A 21281-nucleotide genomic window follows, 5' to 3' on the forward strand; every position below is an offset into this window, starting at 1 on the left:
GGCCACTGCACTCCAGCCTGGGCCACAGAGCGAGACTCCGTCTCAAAAAACAAAAAACAAAAAACATTCCATGACTCAGTCTAAAGGATTAAGTCCAAATTTCTTGGCCCTGGCATTCAAGGCCTGTCATCATTTTCAACACAGCCTGAGGATTCCTACCTTAAATTTCCATGCTCCCTACTTTCCCCCCATGTTCCAGAGACACTAGATATATCACTCCTTAAACTAATCAGAGCCTTTTTGAAGTGGACGTTTGGGAAAGGAATTAGGGGCAGAAGTAGGATTATGGGGAGGAAGATGACCAGAGTCAGCTAGAGAGTAAAGGGGCCTAAGGGTGGAGAACCAGAGGATGGAAGGTGAGGAAGGGGAAAGAGAAGGGGAGGAGGAAATTGGGTGGAGGAAGAGAGTAAGGATGAAAAGTACAGAATGTGGGCCAGGCATGGTGGCTCATGCCAGTAATCCCAGAACTTTGGGAGGCCAAGGCGGGTGGATCACTTGAGGTCAGGAGTTCAAGACCAGCCTGGCCAACATGGTGAAACCCCATCTCTACGAAAAATACAAAAATTAGCCGGGCATGGTGGCCCGTGCCTGTAGTCCCAGCTACTGGGGAGGCTGAAGCAAGCAAATCACTTGAACCTGGGAGGTGGAGGTTGCAGTGAGCCCAGATCGCACCACTGCACTCCAGCCTGGGGGACAGAGCGAAACTTTGTCTCAAACAACAACAACAACAACAACAAACGACAACAAGAAGTACAGAATGTGAAGGGACTGAGGGGTGGGAGAGAGACAGAGGTCTTAGGGGGAGGAGGGGGAGGGCCGTTGGAGAAATTACCTACCTCTGGGTTTTGGCTTGGTTGTTACAAGTCCTTAGGTCAAGACCTTGCCTTAGGATGACAGGGGGAGGTGTTGATCCTCAGGGAGGGAAAGCTCTTGGTTGTGGACGTGCCCCAGCTGCAGGCGCTGAGTGTTGAAATGCCTTGCCTGAAAGTCTGCTATCTGGGGAAGGGACTTGGCTATCTGCAGAACTTCGCAAAGGAGCTCTGGCATGACCTGGGGAAGTGGGTAGGGGCAAGGGGTCCAGGGCCGATGAGGGAGGGGCTTGACTGACGCCTCCGGAACCCGGGCCAGGAGAGTAGGCACAGGTCACCAGGGCAACTGGAACGCCTAGTAGTTTCCGTGGCAACGCCGGTCTAGTCACTTCCCCGGTGGGTGCGGTCTCCTGAGGAGCTTGCATTGGGCCTCGAGGGGGCGAGCCCAGGGGGTTTACTTCTGAAAAGTGGGGTGTGTGTTGCGGGATCTCTGTGAGCGAGTGTCTGGGTAGGATCTGCGGAGATCTGTGCGTACATCCGGGGGGGTCTGGGATTGTGAGGATAGGTTTCCTTTGAGACATCTGTGGGCCGGTCGTTGGGGGCTGTGAGGATCTGAGGGGACCTCGGGCTCTGTGCTTGGGTGAGAAAGGCAGGGTCTTGGGTAGCGGGGCGGGGGCGGAGTCTGTGTGTCCTCGAAGCCCGGCAGGACTAAGTTGGAGACCAATAGAGTAGGGCGGGGGCGGGCTTTACTGACAGGGACCAATTGAGCCGGCCGGGGGGCGGGGCGTCATGCTGACGTCAAGCCGAGGCCGCCGCCGCGGGGCCTGGTTATCGCCGGTTCAGCGCAGCCCGGAGTCGCCCAGGCCTGAACTCCCACCCAGATCCCCGGCCCCTACTCCGGGCCCGTGAGGACACCGGAGGTCACCCCCCGGGGGTGGGGAGCGGAGCCGCGGGTCAGCTCTGCGAGCGCCCCGCGCTGGCCTGTCCGGCCCCGCCCCCGCCCCGGGCCATGGCCCAGCCCTTGTCCCGGCCCCTCGTCCTATCCCGATCCCCGCCTTGGCCCCCAGTCCCGCCCTCGCCCCGCTTCCCAAATCGGCCCCAACCCCTGCCTGGGTCGCCATCCAGGACCCCCTTCCGGTCCCTGCCCCTGGCCTGGCCCCCATCCCGGCCTCGGCCCTCGTTCCACCCCCTGTCACAAATCTCAGCCCAGGGCCTGTCCCAACCCCATTCCCAGTGTTTGCTTAAGGCCCTGGCTCAACCCCGTCCCTTGCTGCAGTCCCCATCACAGCCCCTCCTTCCATCCCACTCCCTGCCCTTGTTCAAGCCCCAGTGTCCAGCCCAGCCCAACCCATTATCTCAGTTTTTGCCCTCATCTCTGTGTTTACCTAAGTCTCTCCCGCTAGTCCCCCCCATCTCTTATACTCTGCCCCTCTCCCAGCCTAGACTCAAGTCTGGGTTTCAGCTGCCGCCAGCCCTATTGCTGCTGTTGCTGTTCTCTGTCCTTGGCCCGGGGGCTGGTGAGTGCAGAAGCAGGGAAGATTGAGGCAGGAATGGGGTTCCGGCAGGGAGGGGTGGGCTGGAGAGATTCAGGAGTGGTGGGACCTGGGGAACTAGATCACTGGGGAGCAAGTGGGAGAAATAGAGAGGAGAGAAGTCTTACAGAACAGAGGGATTGGCAGGGTCAAAAGAGTGGTAATTAATTGGGTTTGAGGCTCAGCAGGTGGCTTACAGTTTCTAGGACAGAGACTCCAAGATATTTTCTGGTGTCTGTCCTGACCCCACTTTGACTCTTGCTTTTCCAGGGAAATCTTGTGGGCTTTGCCCCTGCTCACAAAGTTTGATGGGGGAGAGACAGTCCCACACCAGAAGCCCCTAGTGCAGTCTGGGAATATATAGCCTAAACCTTTGAGATATTGGGCATGCATTCAAACAGCATGAAGAAGAGTTTTAAAGATAATATGTAGCAAACAGATGAATATGGATTAATTGCCATTATAATGAGTTTTCTTCTTGTAATGATTCTTGTTCCAAAGAAGATTGATTTGCCTAGGAATAATTCCTGATACTTTTAGAGCAGGGCTGAAACTCGGAGGCCATTTTACAGATGGGGAAACTGAGGCTCAGGGAGGGAGCAGTTTGTCCAAGTTCAGATAGCTTGTGATAGGCTGCGTGCTGGGGCTAGAAAAAAGGTTTCCTAATTCCTATCTCATACTAGTGGGTTTTTTTTTTTTTTTTTTTCTCTCCACTGCAATGTATACTTAATAGAAAAACAGACCCAAGTGGGGAAAGGCTCAAAGCGTAACCTCCCTTCTCCCCAGTCTGCCCACAAGGGGGCTTTATCCACAAACTGTTCCTTATTTGCTGGGCATCAGTCAAGGGCCACCCTCCAGTGGGGAAGTGACTTGGACAGGACAGAGGTCCAATATTTTAATGGGTGGAATGTGGGAGGAGGAGGGGGTGTCTTGGTCTAGGGGATGTGCCATGAAGATGGCTACATCATGAAATGACTCTAGTCTTCATGGCCCAAGTCCATAGCCACCTCTGGTGTGTGTCACTCTAGGATGGAGATGTGCCTGATGGAGTCTTAGGAAATAACAGCCAACAGAGCAGCTAGGGGTGGAGAGTGGGTATGAGTGAGCTCTGGGGGCCTGGTTCAGTGTACAAACTTAAGGAGATGAATGCACATGAAAGGTCACAGCCCCTGCAGAGATGTCTGGTCACTTACGTGTCTATGTGTGTAACTGAGGGATTGTGGGAAGGCTGGCAGCGTGTGTACATGCTTGTGTGTTGGTGAGTGTAGACACATGCATGTGTGTGGGGTGCATGTGAGCCAGTGTATCTTCTGAGCGCCTGTGTTACGGTATGAAGGGGAGGGGACATGTTGTGGCCCATGTACCTTCCTCTTCAGCTCTGCCTGCTCGTCATATGAGCAGATCACTGAAGTTGTGAATGGGGCTGGAGACCCTTTCTCAACAGTTCCAAGGGTGAGGGCAGTGTTGGGTGCCTCCCAGAACGAATATAAGTTATCCATCCACCCCCAGCCAGTCCCCTTGAAGGAAGGAGCCGTGGAGGCACTCAGTGTTGATTATTGCTGCTGTCAAGTTGGGCACTGGGCAGAGGCAGTAGCCAGTCAGGTTTTCAGTTTTGGTGACGGGGAGTTTATGCTGTTGAGCCAAGTTCCTAGCTTCTATCCCCTGCCATCATGGCTGCTTCATGCGCCATTGAGCAAGCATTGGGCGGGTGAGGAGAGCAGGGTGACTGATGGCCACAGAGCATATACAGCTGAAAGTTGTGGATAAAAATACTGTTGCCCAGAAGCGGGTTCAGGTGCTTTGGGGAGAATTGTAATGAAGTTGGAAAGGAGTACCAGTCCACCCAAAGGGAGGCAGGGCTGCCTTTAGTGCTGTTAATAGTGAATGCCTTGGCAATTTTGGACCTAAGTGCAGGGTGCTCTGTGACCTAATGGTCGCGATGGGTTTTGTCTGAGAAGAGGCTGGCAGGGTCATAGGATCATCATGGCACAGGACTGCATGGTGCTTATTGGTTGCTTCGGTTTCATTTCAGGAATGGAAGTTATCTCTTAGGTCTAGTGGTCCCATTCCTGATCCTTGGATCTTTTCCTTGGGCTTAGTTGAGGACCCACACATGCCTTGCTAGTCAAAAAACAATGGGCTTTTATTCTACCTAGTGCTGTTACTAGCAGGGCTAGCCTCAGCCTATGTGTTGTGTGGGGTGTGCGTGTGCGTGTGCGTGTGTGGTGTGGGTGATGGTCGGAATCACCCTAGCTTCATCATAGAAATATTGGGGAACCCGGAATAAGTTCATCTGAACTCGGTAAGGGCCTTACTCGTGCTTCCTCTGGACACAGCTCTGAAAGGCCCTGTTCAAACCACAAACCAAAGTTTGGAGTGAATGGGGCTCTGGACCCTTTTCAAGCATCTGCCCTCAGAACTTCTTCCAAGTTCCTCCTAGCATTCCCAGCTGCTGCTCACTCCTTTATCTCACAGGCCTATTCTGTGACCTCTGTAGCCCCTGGCCACGTGGGGATGGCTTAGCTAGTTCCCCAGTTCTCCAGGCCATACCGTGGTCCTTTGAATTACAAGCATCTTTGTGCTTGTCTGTCCATGTTTCCCAGAGGTCATTAAACTTTTCACCACTAGCCCTCTGAGGGTCTGCACTGAGAGACTGACCAACATTTCTCCTAACAGTAGCAATGGTTGATCAGATGACCCATCCCTGGTACCAGCTTTGAGGAGGAACAGCCCCTCCCTAACCCCATCAGAAGGCGTGCTAGAGTTCTGATTTCTTCTAACAATAGTATCCAGGCTGTTCACCTCTTAGCCTTCTGCCTCCTACTTAGCACAGCTAGGGTTCCTAGGAAACCTGTCTCCCCCATCAGTGGGTTCCATAACCTTTATCCCTCTCGGATGCATCTCTGTCACTCTCTGAATGCTGCACTGGTAGCCTCTCTGGGTTCCTGGGCAGTGCTCAGCTTGCAAGGTGGCAGGCTTTCCTTCTTGACAGTTGAAACTGATCATGTGGTCTGAACTGGACAGACTAGTCCTTGAGTGTAACCATGACCTCCAATGGCCCCCACCTATGTAGGGTAGCTCTCTGGGGTGACTCCTGGGGTTGCTCTGGTTCAGCGTTCCTCCTTCAGCAGCCTCCCTTTCCCTTTCTTTTTTATTTCAAAAACACCTCATTTTTGGAGTTAATCTCTCCCATCTCCAGAGAGGGAGATGATTGGACTAGGTTAGCCCTAAGGGTATTTCCTGCTTGGCTGAAAATGCCCCTCCAGAGTAGTCGGTACCCCAGCCCCGGGTGTGTCCTGAAGCTGCTGAGTTCCCCACCTTCTCACCTGTCCTAGAGGTGTCATCTTGGGCTTCTTTTCAGGCTGGTCCGAAGTCTCCAGAGCAGTCAGATTCCCCGAAGGTTTACTCTGAGAGACCTTGCCTGCCATTTGGGACCCTCTTCCCCTGACTGCTACTGGGTTGCCTCCACTGTGACAGCTCTTCTAGTCCCTTGCCTGGCTAGCTGCTGACAGGACTTCTGCTTACCTTGGCTCTGCTCCTGACAATCATGATCAGGTATCTTGGCATTTTAATGAGAGATGACCACTTCCTCCCCACCTCCCAACTCAGCCTGCTCTAAAGATTCCCAAGGGGCTTGAAATCCACTGGGTCACCAACTTACTGCCTCACTGGGCCTCCCTTTGGGAGAACATTCCCCCGGCCCCCACCTACTAGCTGTACATTCTGACCCGGGAGGCCTGATGAGTCTCCTTTCCTGGGGACTCTCATGGTGGCCTGCCAGCTCCTGTCCTTCTGCCACCCAAGCAGGCCCCTGGCACCCGTACCACACTTTCCCCTCCCCTCTCCTGCCCTGAGCCAGTATACAGGCAGCGCTTGTGAGGCTGCTGAGGGTTTTTACTGCTCCTAACCACAGGGGAACAGAGAAGGGAAGAAAATCAACAAGGAAGTTACATAGTTCCATGCTGACTCCCAAGCCCCACAGGTGGAGTTCCAGCCTGCTTAGTGGCTTAAGAGCCCATGCCAAGACACACACACACACACACACACACACACACACACACACACTCTCACACCTTCCCCACATCTGTTTTTTTTTAAGTTTGGTAAGTGGAGAAAATGGCTCCTAAGTGAGGGGCAGCTGTGAAATCAAAGAAAGGGTCTTAGTTTTGGATTTAGAGAGAGCTAGATTTGCATCCTCATTTTGATCTAGGTCTGAGCCTCAGTTTCCTTATCTGTAAAAGGAGGGTTTTTTTTTTTTTAAATAACATTAACGTAAGGATTAAACCAGATGATGGCTAGGTTTCAGATCTGCAGCCTGAAACCTAGTTCCTGGCTCAGAGGAGAGCATTTGTGGAGTTGATGCTATCAGTGAGGAGGACTGGCATGCCTGTTGCTTAATGGAAATGCCCTCTGTCCTGCCCTGCTCCTTTCTCTCTCTCCTGCTTCCCAGGAGGCCTTTTCCTGACTGATTACTCCACCTGCTCACCCCGCAAGCTGAGTCCTTTCCGCTCCTTTGCCAGCACCGAGCTCTTCCACTTCCATGTTCCCGAGGACACATTCCTGGCTGTTTGGAACCTCATCATCTTCAAGGAGCAAGGGGGAACCTTTGGGGACCACTGCCCAGACCAAAGTGTGACTGTGTGAGTGTCTGAGTTAATTTCCCAACCCCACTTCCAACCCCTGACCACTTTCCAGACTAAAGTGTGATTTTAACTGACCCTGACCCCAACCCGCGTCCAGATTGAAGTGTGACTGAGTGAGGGCCATGACCTCTGTCACATGACCACTTCCGGACTACTGTATGACTGTGCGAGTGCTTGAGCTGATCTCTCACCCGTGGCCCCTGACCTGGAACCACTTTGTTGAATGTGTCAGTATAGGGAATCTATTTGTTTTACCGGTAATGAGTGACAGTTCTTTCTTTCTTCCATTTCCTGCCTCCCACCCCATTGCCTGCTTTTCTCCTCTCCTAATTCTGGTCCCCCAGGTATTTCCGGTCCGGGGCACCCCCTGTCATCAATCCCCTGCATACACACTTCCCAGGGGACACAGCTGTGCCTGGGGTTTTCTCACTGACCCTCAGCTGGACACTGCCCAACCGCACCTCAGGCATCTTTAACGTCAGCAGCCCCTTACCTGGGGACTGGTTCTTGGCTGCCCACCTTCCCCAGGCCCATGGCCACATCTCTGTCAAGGTGGGTTAATGTTGCCCAGGCTCGGGGGTCTAGAACTGCCCTTCCATCTTTGCTGAACTCCCCCCACAGGCTCCCTGGCATGCCAGCCTTGTGTCAGGGTGGGCAGCAGCACAAGGGTGGCTGGGGTGGGGCATGGCTAAAGGCCAGCAGGTCACCTAGTGGGTCAGAGGCCATGATCTGGAGGAGGCAACTTGGGAGACCCAGGAGGACATGCTGGGTCCAGGTAAGCTGAAGGGAAAGTTGAGAATCTGGAGTCAGAGGCTCTGGCATGGGGGAGTAGTGCCACTTCCTAGTGGAAGGCACAAGTGTTAATCAAGGTGAACAGAAGCCAACTATGGGCTGGTCCAATCTGCTGCACACACCCAGGACTGGTTTTATTCTGCATCTTGATTGACAATAGCCCTGAAGACTCTCTTAGCCCACGGCCCAGCCTTTAATCCATCTGGGAGAATGCATTCCTCTTGCATCATAATTTCAGACAGCTTCCTACACCCTTCAGAAGACCACAAGAGGAGCTCTTTCCTGCTAAAAGGAGGCTTTGGGCAGCTGGTGTCCATCCTGGCCTTTGCCTCACTTTTCTCCAAATATCAGCCACCCCAAGCACTTATTTCACAGAGGTTGTTAAAGACTGAAGGGCAGGTTCAAAGGTCAGACGCCTCTCTGGTTTGGAGTGAAAGGAAATGCCACAATGTTTTCCTGCCACTCTCATGGATTAGGCCAGACAGGTCTCCTACTCCTGTTCACTGGAGGAGGAGCAGGGGATGTACTGAGCTGCCTGTTGTCAGCGTGGGATGACCATGTGCATGGGGCCTGTGGTGAGGGTGAATAAACGAGCAAGAACAGAGCGAGGATTTAAAGAACAGGACTCTAGCACTCAGAAATGTGGTGAATAGTGCCTTTGAATGAGCTGAGACTCACATAAGGACAAGGGTGCTGGAACTGCTATTGTCAGAGATGGGAAGTAGGGCTGAGGTAGTGTCTCTAGGCCTCAGTGACGGCCATTTTTCCTGAGACTGATGTGGATGTGCAAAAGAACTCCCCATCAAGGCCTGCGAGCCTGCTGAAGGACAGCATGTTGGGAGCTAGCTTGGAAGGGGCCCTAGGTTCTAGGTAGGCCTTGACTCTCATCAGAACTGAGGGTTCTTCTGTTAGAAGGAACTTCTTCGTAGGTCTTTGGCAAAATCCCAACAGGGATGTTCCTTATCCTAACTCTGATCCTTGACCCACTTTGTGAGAACTGACAGGGAAAATCCTCCTGAAGCCTGGCTGTAGTTATCCAAAAACCTTTCTAGGTAAGCAGGAACCTAGGGCCTAGGCCTGGGCTGGGATTGTGGGAGCTGAGGCCCAGTTAGAAGTGGTCAGGATTGCTTATGGCTATCAGATTGGGACAGTGGGGAATGGAGATAGTAGTGCAGAGAAAAGCTGATCAGACCCTAAAGGGTGATTCAAGTACCCAGACCAAGGGGGAGCTGGGCAGTGAGAAAAGAACTAGGCCTGACATGTACATTTGCATCTAGACATGGGAAGTGGGGCCTGGGGAACTTGGTACCAAACTGGAATCCTGGTCAGAGCTCCCCCAGGTATGTGGTGAGGCTAGACAGAAGAGGACCATCCCACTCTGCCCACAAGCAGCAGTGGGTCTGGATGCCATGAGAGATGTAGTGCTTCCGCCAGGCCTGTTTGAGAGGCTGATGGGGCAAGGATCTTATGTCGGTCCTTCTAAGAATTAGATTAACTTCTGTAATCTTATATGGTCCTCTAAGGGTTCTTCAGCTCTCCAGATCCTGGTTAATTTCCAGGATTCCAGCCTGTGGGTTCATTGTCTAGAGCATTCCTCCATCTTCTCAACTTGTTTCCTTCTGCTACTATGGTATGCTTCCTGTGAGGCTTGGTGAACACAGGAATTTATGTGGGTTTAGGGATATCCTTTGGTGGGAACTGAAGAGTCGCAGCGATAAGAAGGCAGTGGTTTCTAGGGCCCTTCTCAGCTTTGGGGATGAACTCAGATCTCCCTTTAGCCTCAGTCCTTTAGTACCTGCTTTGTGCCAGGCCTTGGGTTGTGTGCTGGGGACACAGAAATAAATAAGATGCATGTTAGATACAGGAGATGTTTTAGGAGGATAAAGAGGAGATGGCTAACTTAGCGTGGTGGAGGTGGTATTGGAAACTGTTAAGTGGCGAGGCCTGAGGTTGAGAAGGTAGGGAAGGGCATACCAGGTGGTGGGAGTAGCATGGCCCAAAGTTTAGAAGGAACTGAAGTGGTTCAGTGTGGGCTGGTTTTGGGGTGGTGAGGAAGGTAGAGGGATGAGCAGAGGCCAGATCATGAAGGGCCTTGACATTGGAACTGTATCCTGAGCGTGATAGGGAGCCCTGAAAGGTTGTGAAAAAGAAGTGACTTACCTGATCTGGGCCACCCTCATGAGCTCTAGTCCCACACTTCCGCCAGACCCTGTGTCTGTGTTATTTACTATGTATTCCTAGCCTTCAGTGCAGAGTCTGGCACATGATGCTGTTTCACCTCCTTTCCCTGTCACCTTCTTCCTACCAGCCACTTCTGTCCTGTCCCTGGCCTCCATCTCCTTGCCTTTCCTGTTTTGGATCCTGTGTTCATTCTAAGGTGCCCAGTTGCCAGTCTGCTCTGAGGGGCTGGCCTTTGGGTTGTGGATACCATTTGGCACCCAAATGGCTCATAAGGGGAAAGTACTCCTAAATGTCTTTAGAGCACAGGTTCTCTTCTTATCCTTCCTCTTCCTGTGTCTAAGATTTGAAAAAGTAGGTAAAATAATGAAAGCAACTACAAGAAACGTGAAGAAGTCAGTTGTACAGGAGAAAGGATTCTGTTGAATGCACCAACTAGGACCTCACGTGACTCAATATCTCAGCAGAGGTGGTTAGAATCTGCTAATAGTGCAGCTGCTTTTCCTCTTCCTCCTAAATTATTTTATTTATAGTTTGAATAGGCAATCTGTGCACCTGGTACAACATTCAAAAGGTACAAAAGACATACAGTGGAAAGTAAGTTTTCCTCTTCCCTTCTTTCAGTCTCCAATTCCCCTCCCCAGAGTTAACTAGTAACTAGCTGTTAACTAGTTCCCTATATTACTCTTTCCTTTTTGAAACACCTTCCCTTCTTGGCCTCTGTGACTTTACAGAACTGTCATGGTTTTCCCACTGCCCACTCCTCTGTCTCCTTTCCTGGCCTCTCCTCTGCTTGATCTCCATGTTGTAGTGGCCCAATGCTTGGTCCTGGAACAGCTCCTTTTTTACTTTTCTATTCTCTTGCGTGGTGTTCCAGCACAATAGTTTAAAATACCATCTGTATGTTAATGCTTCCAAGAGTATTCAGCCAGTCCTAATTTCTTTGAATCCCAGACTTTATATCCCACTGCTTACTTGACATCTCCAATTGGATGTCTAAGAAATGTCTCAAAGAGTATTTAATAAAACCAAATCAAAGTGAAGCTAAAACTATAAAACTCCTTAATTTTTATTTCACTGCTCCCAGTCCATGCTGCTGCTTTCTGTAGTTATTGTGATCTTCCTCAGGAAATTGCACTGTCATCCACCCATTGCTCAAGCCCCAAATTAAGTGCCCCAAATCCTTGATTTTTCTTTTCTTCTGATTCCTCACAACCAATCTGTAAAGAAAAAGTCTTGTTGACACTACTTCTGAGGCATGCCCTGAACGCATCTACAGTTCTTCATTTCCACTTCCAGCACAGTTTCTCTGCTTTCTGCAGGGCTACCACAGTAGCCTCATAAATGGTCTTCCTGCTTTCACCCTTGCCCCCTGAAGTCTGTTGAACACTTGTTTGCTTCTACACTGATTGGGTGCTTTCTGACTGTGGGCATGGGCTCAGCTGTGCACTCGCTATTCCCGCAGAGAACGCTAAGTGTCTTTGGGCATCTTCAGTCTGCAAGTCCCACCCAGAGTCTGGCACTGGCCACCCCGCTCAGGTCTTTCTGAAGAAACTCAGCCCATACGTATGAGGACATTCTAGAAATCTACCTACCATGCCTTCCACTCCAGCATCTTTCAGCCTGTAGCCCATCCATGTCTCACTTTTGCCTCTCCTAATTTCTCGAGCTTCGTTGCCTGGGCCCTGGGCCTCCCCGACTGCTGATGTTCTTCTGGCCTCTTGGCTCAGTTGGGACACTCTCACTTGGCATCTGCCCTGGCAGCTCTTGAGGACCTGACTTCTGGTGCTCTTTCTCTGGCCCCATCACTGGGTGACGGTTCCCTGCATCTCCCCTGGTCTCCACTGACTAAACACTCCCTCCGCATGAAGAGAGGGGACTGGCACGTTACACAGTTGAAGGAAGGAGCACATCTTAACCAAACAGGTCATGTCCACTGATCTTTCATTGAATCAAACACAAGCAAAACTCCAAAACGTGGAGCAAAGCGTTTCTTTCCTGGACTGTCTAGCAAGGAAATGGGCCACCACTGGAGCATGAGCCCCCACCCTTGGGACTCATTCACTACAAGATTATTATGGTGGTAATTCTTGCCTTAGGAGGTGGGGTCAATGCAGTGACTTGTGAGAGTCTTTTGGTTCTTAGGGTTTGACACCAAACCTGAACATCTAGGTTGGTTCAGGAGCTCTCTGAAGGGACCCCCTTTTTGACACCCATTCTTTAACGGCTATTTTAGTACCTAGTATGTGCCAGATGGTGTACTAGACACTGGGGATGCAAAAGGCACAGACCTTCTAGCCTTGTCGAGTTTTGCTGGAAGTCAGTGCCTTGACTGGCTTGTTCTGAGCCATGGAACTCAGTGGGATGTCAGGGCCTGGAACTTTTGTCACAGAACAGAGTTTGAAGGTATGACCTAATTAGGAGCCCCCACTTCCCCTTAACTGTGAGGTCTGTAGGGCTCATATAGCTGCACGTGCTGCAGAAGAGGAACTGCGACAAACGGGACTGTGCTCACTGGAGAGTGATGAGGCTGTGCGGGCCAGGGGGTGTCAACAGAGAAGGAACTGGGGATTTTCTCCAGAAGCGAAGCTGGGGAAGACATGGTTGATATCCTTTAGCAGCAGAAGAAACACAGTCTGAGGCTGAGGGACCAGACAGATTAGTGGGTCTCCTGAAGGCAGAGTTGGGGCAGGGGCATCAAAAATGACAGGATTTGGCTTTAGCAAGGTCAGCACTTCCCCCAGATGTTGTGATCCATTTACTGATTCATTAATTCAGCAAACATTTATCTGTGAGGTATGCACTCTATGTGAGGCCCTGTGTCTAGAGGAACAAAAATCAAATAGGACAGAGTTCCTGTTCTCAAGCTGCTTATAGTCTGAGGTTGCCTGGAAGGTAATGAGTGGCCCAGCACTCATTACCTATGCAGGGCTGCTCATTACCTGGGTGTAATGAGTGTGAAAGCAGAGGCTGGACAAGCACGTGGGAGTGGGGCAGGGTGGGGACTAGAGGAAATTAAAGGTTGAGATTGGTGGCGGGGAGAGTGAGGGGGTTGGATTGGAGGCCTTGAAGGAGCTTTCCACCCCACCCCACTTTGCCTAAAAGAGCCAGTGTTCTAAGTTCCTGAGCCTGGTCGGGAATGGGCTGGTTGGAGATCACAGTGCTGCTGGGCTGGCCCAGAATGCTCAGGGGGAGAGGTTAGCTTGGGAGAAGGGGCAAGCCAGGCCTGATTGTCAGGAGGGCCTGGGTTTGAATCCCAAAACCTTAGCCAGTGCTGAGGATCCCAGCAGACCTTGCAGACTGAGGTGGGACAGAGATGAGCAGAAATGACTGCTCAGGCAAGAAGGACCTAGAGTTTAGAGAGACCTGGGTTAGAGTCCTGGGAGTGGTGGCCAGGGTGGGGGTTTCTCCCTGGCCCACCCAGCAGGTTCTGTTTGCCTTGGTTTAGTCACGCCCCTGCTGTCTCTCCCTCTCCTGCCACCCCTGCTTTTGTCCCAGGGTCTCCAGGATGAGTGTCAGTACCTCCTTCAGCCCCAGCTGATTGTCCGGCGTTTGCTGGACGTTGCTGTACTGGTTCCTGGCCGGCCCTCAGAGCAAACCCTCTCCCCACACAATCGCTCAGCGCTCTACAAGTAAGTCAAAGACTCCCCACACCTGGTCCTTTCCCACTTCTCTGGCCTCAAATAGGCTGCAGGGTTCTCTCTTCTCCGCCTACCTGCCTGGTCCCTGGGTGGGATCCCTGCCTCCCTCCCTCCCAGAACAGAGCGGGAGACCTGAACAGGCCTCCTTCCCACCCCACGCCCCCTCCTTCCTAGTGCTTCCCTTGCCCTGTGTTCCTCTCGTCTCTGTTTTTGCCTTCTTACCCCCAACCTCTCCTCTGCCCAGGGTCTTTGTGCCCAGCTTCACTTACAGGGTTTCAGCACAGCTGGCGTGTGTGGGGGGCCGCGGGGTATCTGCCTGCCCCCTGTCACTGCGTCTGCGTCCCAAAGCCCCACCCCTGCACAACTCAAGCTCTGTGTCCTGTGGAGGTGCCTCGGGATGCCAGCTGGAGCTGGCACTGCCCCCCTGGGGGCACTGGGTCTACGTGCGTGTGGAAACATCATCCCGGGGCCCTGGTAGGACCATCCGCTTCCAGCTGTGTGTGCGGTTGCAAGGTCAGAACCCCTGCATTTGCCCTAGTCTGTGCAGATATCCGTGGCTGGGAAGTGACTTGGGGTGGCTCTGTTCAGTGGCCCTCTGCCACATCCCTGCAACTTCCCCTTCCCCACCCAGGCTCCTTCACGCTCCCTGAAGCCATCCCGCTTGGAGCTCCAAGTTATTGGAAGGCTTTTAGATAACTTTTTTTTTTTGCATCTGACTTGAGACAACTAAAGGACCTCATTACTTTCTTTGATTTAATCTCTCAGTTTCCTGGGGTAGGCAGAGACATCCAGGACCTCTGGGACACTGTCCTTGCCAAAGCCCTTGCAAGTCAGTGAGACAGGCTGTCATACTTAGTATCTGTTTCAATAGCATCTTCACTGCCTTTAGGGAGGGATAGATGACCTCGGTTCCCTCCAGTGTGGTATTGCGTTAGCTGTCACCATTAGGAAACCCCTATGACCCTGGATGCCCCACACTCCCAAGGGGCATTGCATTCTAGTTCTCATCCTTCCCCACTCTTTGCGAAATCCTGTCTAGCTCAGATCTGTTTATGAGTAAGTTCAGGACTGTAAAGGCTGCAGGCCCAAGCTCTGGTTTCCTCTGCCCCACAGAGTGCCCACAGCCCGGCCTGCTTCGAGCCCTGGTCCCTGGAGCTGCCATGAACATGCCCCAGTCACTGGGCAACCAGCCACTGCCCCCAGAGCCACCATCCGTTGGAACCCCTGCGGAGGGGCCTGGGACCACATCCCCACCCGAGCACTGCTGGCCAGTGCGCCCGACTCTGCGCAACGAGCTGGACACCTTCTCTGTCCACTTCTACATCTTCTTTGGCCCCAGTGTGGCCCTTCCCCCTGAGCGCCCAGCCGTGTTCGCCATGAGGCTGTTGCCAGTGCTGGACAGTGGAGGCGTCCTCAGCCTGGAGCTCCAGCTCAACGCGGTACTCTTTATGGAGAGTGGGGAGGTTGCTCTCCCGGGGAGCTTGCAGGGAAAGGTGTCAGGGGTGTTGGGGTCTTTACCTCCTCCAGGAGGTAAAAGCCTATCCAGGTTGCTCCCTCCCATCCTGACAATTAGAGACCATGACTTAGCCCAATTCTGGTCAACAAACATGTTCGGAGTATTGACTCTGCTACAGATGGGCAGGTCAACCAGGTCGACTCAGTGTCTGGGGTTTCCCAGTTTTGTAGGCTCACCTCCTGCTCATTACTGGCCTTTCACTATGGCAGTTGTTAACCTTTTCTTGCAAATCTCCTTTGATGGGGAGTTTACCACCTCTTGAGGCCACGCAGTTCATGTTTGGATAGTGCTGATTGCCAGAGGCATTCCTGACATCCCATCAAAATCTGTCTCCATGAATTTTTTACCCACTCATCTTTGATTCAGTGGGTAAAAGCCATATCCAGAAGCCATTTCCAGTAAATCTATCTCTGTCTTGTTCTTTTTTAAAGCAATAGACTTAATTTTTTTTAGAGCAGTTTTAGGTTGAACAGAAAGCACAAAGTTCTCATATACCCACTCTCTCACGTTTTGCCTATTATTAATATCTTACATTAGTATGATACATTTATTGCGTCCCAGTCCTATTTTTACAGCCCTTCAGATGTTACCTCCAACCTCCCAAAAGCTGAAGAACCTCAGTGTCTTTGGGGTCTTGGTATTTGGATCTCTCCCCTTCCTTCACTGTTTCACCTGGTCATACTTCTAGTGGTCACTGTGTCTCTGAAATAAGTGACCTGAGGTGGTCTGATCGAGGTGGCAGGTAACAAGACTTGCATTTGTGCTGCCTGAGATTGAGTTACTTTTTTCAGCAGCTGCATTACACTGTGGGATCACCTAGGGCTTGTGGTGAATTGAGATCCCTGGGTCTTTTTCCTTGCTTTGTATTTTCTTCAAACCAGTTGTACACATTTTTTTTTTTTTTAAAATTATAAGAGTAATAGGATCACATACAAACTTTGGAAAATAGGGGAAAATATCTCCCTAATGCAACTGTTTAACTTTTTTTTTGAGACAGAGTCTCACTCTGTTGCCCATGTTGGAGTGTAGGGGTGTGATCTTGGCTCACTGCAACCTCCGCTTCCCAGGTTCAAGCGATTCTTGTGCCTCAGCCTCCAGAGTAGCTGGGATTACAAGAGTGCACCACCACACCCAGCTAATTTTTTGTATTTTTAGTAGAGACTGGGTTTCACCATGTTGCCCAGGCTGGTCTTAAACTCCTGGACTCAGCTGATCTGCCTGCCTTGGCCTCCCAACATGTTGGGATTACAAGTGTGAGCCACTGTGCCTGGCCCACTGCTGTTTTTGGTTTATGTCCTCCCATTTCTTTTCCCCATTAATTGCTTTGTTTCTCTAGTTGTAATCAAGGGGCATACACATTTTGGTGCCAATTCGTATATTGTATTTTTGCAGTGAATTTTTGAACCTGAATGGAAGAATTTATGTCCCTCCTTGAGGCATTGCCTAATACTGGTTTGGGACTCGGGCCTTCTCCACTTTGTGTAATTCACACACTTGCAAAGCCAACTTTTTGTACTTCTTAGTCATTACTGTCAGCATTAAGACTGAGATGAGGGCGGAGCCCTATGCTGGCCCATTAGAGAATATCTTCAGCTTAGCTTTGATCCAATAACTTACATACTGTTCCCCCAGCCAGGGATCCTTTTAACTCTACTATCCTCCAGCTCTGAAGGCAGGGACCACTTTCCCATCAGGCAACCTGAGGCCTGGTCTGTGGCTTCATGTGGCCTTTTATGGGACATGGCTTAGAACTTTCTAGTGGTCCTGTTAGAGTCATTTATTCACCCTGAATATATTTCTCATTTACATAATCAAATTCTCTCTTTGTTCTCGCTAAGACTGTATGTATTTTGTGTTTGCTTATTGCCATGCCTCTGGGCAATGACAGTGAGATCTTGATTCGACCTTGAAACTGTAGACCCTGAATTAGAGGACAGCCTTGCCCATACTTGTTGTTTCTTCCTCAGTACCCTGAGAATAGAAGCCTAGCCCTCCTGCAGCCCCTCACCCTTTCCCTCTCTGCATTCCCATCCATTCACTTTAATGAGCATCTGTTTACATTCCATCATCTGCATTCTATGACACGTGCTACCCACCTCAGCCTGTTCTGTTTATTCTGAAAGGTATTTCCTCCAAATATTTTGATTTTTTTTCTCCCCTTGGATCAAGAACTGGACATTTGGATCAGAGAACTGCATACACTTTTTTCTTTGGCTCCCTCCTAGAAAGACTTTCACTGAGTAATACTTTGGCATATTGCCCCGGGCTTGCATTGAAGGAAGTTATATAAGCAAGTTGTATGAAACTCACTCTTGTGGCTGAGGACAGGATGCATGACAACACACAGTGCTGCTTTGATGAGAATTTATCTCAGAACTTCCCCTTTGGATGCTGTGATTCTCCAGAGACTCTGATTAGCTTTTATATTATGTAGTTGCAAATCTGGTAACTCATTATACTTCCTTTGCTTTGGTTGCTTGGAAGTCAGTATCAAATATATGGCCTACATTAGGGACAGACTTTATTTTCCTATCCTGATTTTTAAGTTTCCCTCAGGCATTTATTGTATTCTATTTTATGTAAGCTGCCTCAAATCCTTCTTGAATGAGGTGAGCTTATGGCATCCTGTTACCTTTATTCTTGTAGACAACCCCTTACATTTACTCTTGCAGATTATCTGGTTTCTTTTAATCCCAGCCATGTTGCTACATTTAATCTCTTGGGCATTCTGTTACCACCGTTCAGTACCTAGGATCATTTCACCTGAATTGGAGTGAGTGTCTTCATGCTCTGCCTGTCTTGGGGTCCAGGTGAAGATGATGGAAAACCTTACAATTGCCTTTGTCCACAATTAGTTTCTATAACTGGCAACAGCCCTCCTTCCCCTCAATGAGCTAGATAGGACTGAAAAAGAGGGTGTTCTCTCTTGCTCGGACAGAATTGAAACACTTCTGCCCAAAGAACAGATTCAGAATTGGGCCTTGCCGTCTCATCAGTCCTTGAAAGATTTCTGCTGTGGAGGATCTGTTGTTTTTCAGTTTTTCTGTTCTGAGAATGGAGGTGAGAGGGCAACTTTGGCGTGCAGAGCGCCGGCAGGAATGGGCTGTCTTTGGAAGGTGTGGGTTAACAGGGGTGGGAGTCCAAGGGTGGCTGTGGGTGGAGCTGGAGGATGTGGCGGCCTCACCTCCATACCTACCCTCCCCAGAGCTCCGTGCGCCAGGAAAACGTGACGGTGTTTGGATGCTTGACCCACGAGGTGCCCTTGAGCCTGGGGGATGCAGCAGTGACCTGTTCCAAAGGTGGGGTGAGGAATGGGGGAGGAGAGGAAGCTGCAGTGTGGTAGGGGTGGTGGTGGTGGTGGCGGGCAGAGGTGAAGGTGGGGAGGGATGGAATGGAGGAATGGTAGGCCAGGGTTCCGGGAAGTGGGGGCAGGTGGGTGAGGGTTCTTGGGTCCTGACCCCTCCTTCCTCTCATTACCCCTTCCTTCTCCCTTCAGAGTCCCTGGCCGGCTTTCTCGTCTCCGTCAGTGCCACTACCAGGGTTGCCAGGCTGCGAATCCCATTCCCGCAGACGGGGACCTGGTTCCTGGCCCTTCGCTCCCTGTGCGGGGTGGGGCCTCGGTGAGCGGGGCGGGGCGGGGCGGGGCCAGGGCTGGTACCGGGACTCGGCGGGGGTGGCCCGGGGCCCCAGGTGACTGCGAGTGTGTGCGCAGGTTCGTGCGGTGCCGCAACGCGACGGCCGAGGTGCGGATGCGCACCTTCCTGTCCCCATGCGTGGACGACTGCGGGCCCTATGGCCAGTGCAAGCTGCTGCGCACACACAACTATCTGTACGCAGCCTGCGAGTGCAAGGCCGGTGAGCGGGCTGCGGTGGACTGGAGGTGGACCTGTGGGCTTGTGGGCAGGCGGCGGGAGTAGGGGAGTGCACAGCCTGAATTGGGGACGGCTTTGGCAGAGCCAGGGTGAGACCACCCTCCACGGGCAGTGGCATAGGCCCGTGGCTGCCATCTGTCCTCTTCCATCCTGTTCCCTCCCCAACCGCAGGGTGGAGAGGCTGGGGCTGCACCGACAGTGCAGATGCGCTCACCTATGGATTCCAGCTGCTGTCCACACTCCTGCTCTGCCTGAGCAACCTCATGTTTCTGCCACCTGTGGTCCTGGCCATTCGGAGTCGATATGTGCTGGAAGCTGCTGTCTACACCTTCACCATGTTCTTCTCCACGGTATGCGGCTGTGTCTGCATCTTATCACTGGGTGCTTGTGCGTGGTGGTGGGTCACAGTCTGTATTTCCACCACTTTCTCCGAAGGTTTGGGAATGTACGTGCCTTCACTGTGTCTTCTACAGACAGAGACAGCAGTGCTTCCCAACCTATCATGCATAGAAAAGGGTCGTTTTTGTAAGGCACATTGGAGGAAATGAACAAAACTGTTCGCAACTTAATAAAGTAAGTTTGGGCCTCCAGCTGTTCCACACTCTGTCCACCCTGAAGGCTGAGGGGACCTTTACTCAACACATGGGCCAAGAAACTGGCCTACAGTATGGATTTGTGTCTACACAGTCACCGTGTTCTGTGTATGGGGGCAGGAAATCTGTGCTTTCCCCCACACCTCTGCATGGAGTGTCTTCATCTTCACCACATTCTTCCATGATGTGAGAGCTAGCTACTCTGAGCTCCCCTTCTCCATCACACTGGGGACTTCTACACTGTTAGCACGTTCGTTCCTGTGGTCTGAAATGGTGTCCCCATTCAGTCGCCGTGCCACCTTGATTTCTCATGGGAACTTTGGAAAGATAGAGGGGATCTCTGTATTGGGGGATTATAGGACAGTCTGACTTTCAGAGTCCTGAGAAGCTTTACAGACTCAACTATGTCCTGAGGCATTGTCAGATGTGGCAGTATCATATCACATCCCAGCTCAAAGGAGTGCATTTTGATGAAAATTAATATAGTTTAAAACCCCTCCATTCCCATTGCAGAATCGCCACAATCTCTTTCCTGTGTTTTCCCCACTCCTCCATAATCAGAAAAGTTCATTATAAGCAAGTGTCCAGAAACTATAAGGAAAGGTAGAGAAATGAGCCTGCTGATGTGACTTAACCCCCAAGTAGACTTTTTACCCCTGAAGTGTCACATCTGGGAATCTTTTCAACTCATCTCTAGGCTCTTGACACCATGTGACATGCATGTGAGCACTGCAAAAACTCTTAGATGGTTTCAGACTCTCAGGCCTTGGCAGCAAGGATATCACAGAAACCAAAACGGGTCTTCCTGGCGTCCAGCATTACTAGGTCAGACATATGTCTAAATTAGAAAAATCATACCTCTCATCTGGGAGAAAGCAGGGGCAAATGTGCTGAAACTGAGGGACCTGGGTCCTGCTGGAGATTCATCCAGAGATGAGGAAGAAGAGGCTGCAGCCATGCTGCAGAGAGAGATCTTGGCTCTTTAAGCTGGGTGAGAAGCACATACCCCAGTTTTGCTTGATTGGCCCCTTTTTAGGCCTGCTCCCACAGTGCCTCATTCTATTTTTATATTAGACACTGTTTCTCTTTCGTATTGCCAGATGCCCTTTCTACTGTGGCTCACCAAATCCTCCAGCAACAGCTGTTCCACCAGCCCACTCTCGGCTACATGCAGATCGAATGTGATTCATAATTAGTAAGCCTACCTAAGTGTGTCAGGAGCCTGCAGCATGTAGGGAGAGCATATTCACTCTCTGGACTTGACACAAGCATCCTGATTGGCTCCAGAGTGTTCAGTGCTAGATGATTCTTCCTTATCTGGATACAGTGTCTGTCAACCTGAAAAGACCTTCCTTGTAGCAGGGAGAGCCTCAAGTCACATAAAAAGCTCCCACTTTCTTTCCTTCTTTCTTTCTTTCCTTTTTTTTTGAGACAGAGTCTCACTGTCACCCAGGCTGCAGTGCAGTGGCGCGATCTTAGCTCACTGCAACCTCTGCCTCCCAGATTCAAGTGATTCTCCTGACTCAGCCTCCTGAATAGCTGGGACTACAGGTGCACACCACCACACCTAGCTAATTTTTGTATTTTTGGTAGAGACAGGATTTCACCATGTTGGCCAAGTTGGTCTCAATCTCCTGACCTCATGAACCACCTGTCTTGGCCTCCCAAAGTGCTGGGATTACAGGCGTGAGCCACTGCACTGGGC

The 21281-nt window shown here is 51.2% G+C and overlaps 1 protein-coding gene across 1 annotated transcript in view; it reads left to right on the forward strand.

The window, feature by feature from the left end:
* Positions 1-1609: 1609 nt before the first annotated feature.
* TMEM8B (transmembrane protein 8B) overlaps positions 1610-21281 on the forward strand; it is a 27213-nt gene continuing 7541 nt past the window's right edge. The window contains exons 1-10 of the mRNA XM_011980144.1: positions 1610-2326; positions 6792-6981; positions 7329-7536; positions 13453-13586; positions 13840-14108; positions 14709-15034; positions 18317-18410; positions 18608-18731; positions 18824-18966; positions 19155-19333. Coding sequence (XP_011835534.1) covers positions 1819-2326; positions 6792-6981; positions 7329-7536; positions 13453-13586; positions 13840-14108; positions 14709-15034; positions 18317-18410; positions 18608-18731; positions 18824-18966; positions 19155-19333 — 2175 coding nt within the window. The 5' untranslated portion in view covers positions 1610-1818. The remainder of the gene's footprint in view (positions 2327-6791; positions 6982-7328; positions 7537-13452; positions 13587-13839; positions 14109-14708; positions 15035-18316; positions 18411-18607; positions 18732-18823; positions 18967-19154; positions 19334-21281) is intronic.

This window comes from Mandrillus leucophaeus, unplaced genomic scaffold (genome assembly GCF_000951045.1).
Source record: "Mandrillus leucophaeus isolate KB7577 unplaced genomic scaffold, Mleu.le_1.0 Scaffold208, whole genome shotgun sequence".
Lineage (NCBI taxonomy): Eukaryota > Metazoa > Chordata > Mammalia > Primates > Cercopithecidae > Mandrillus > Mandrillus leucophaeus.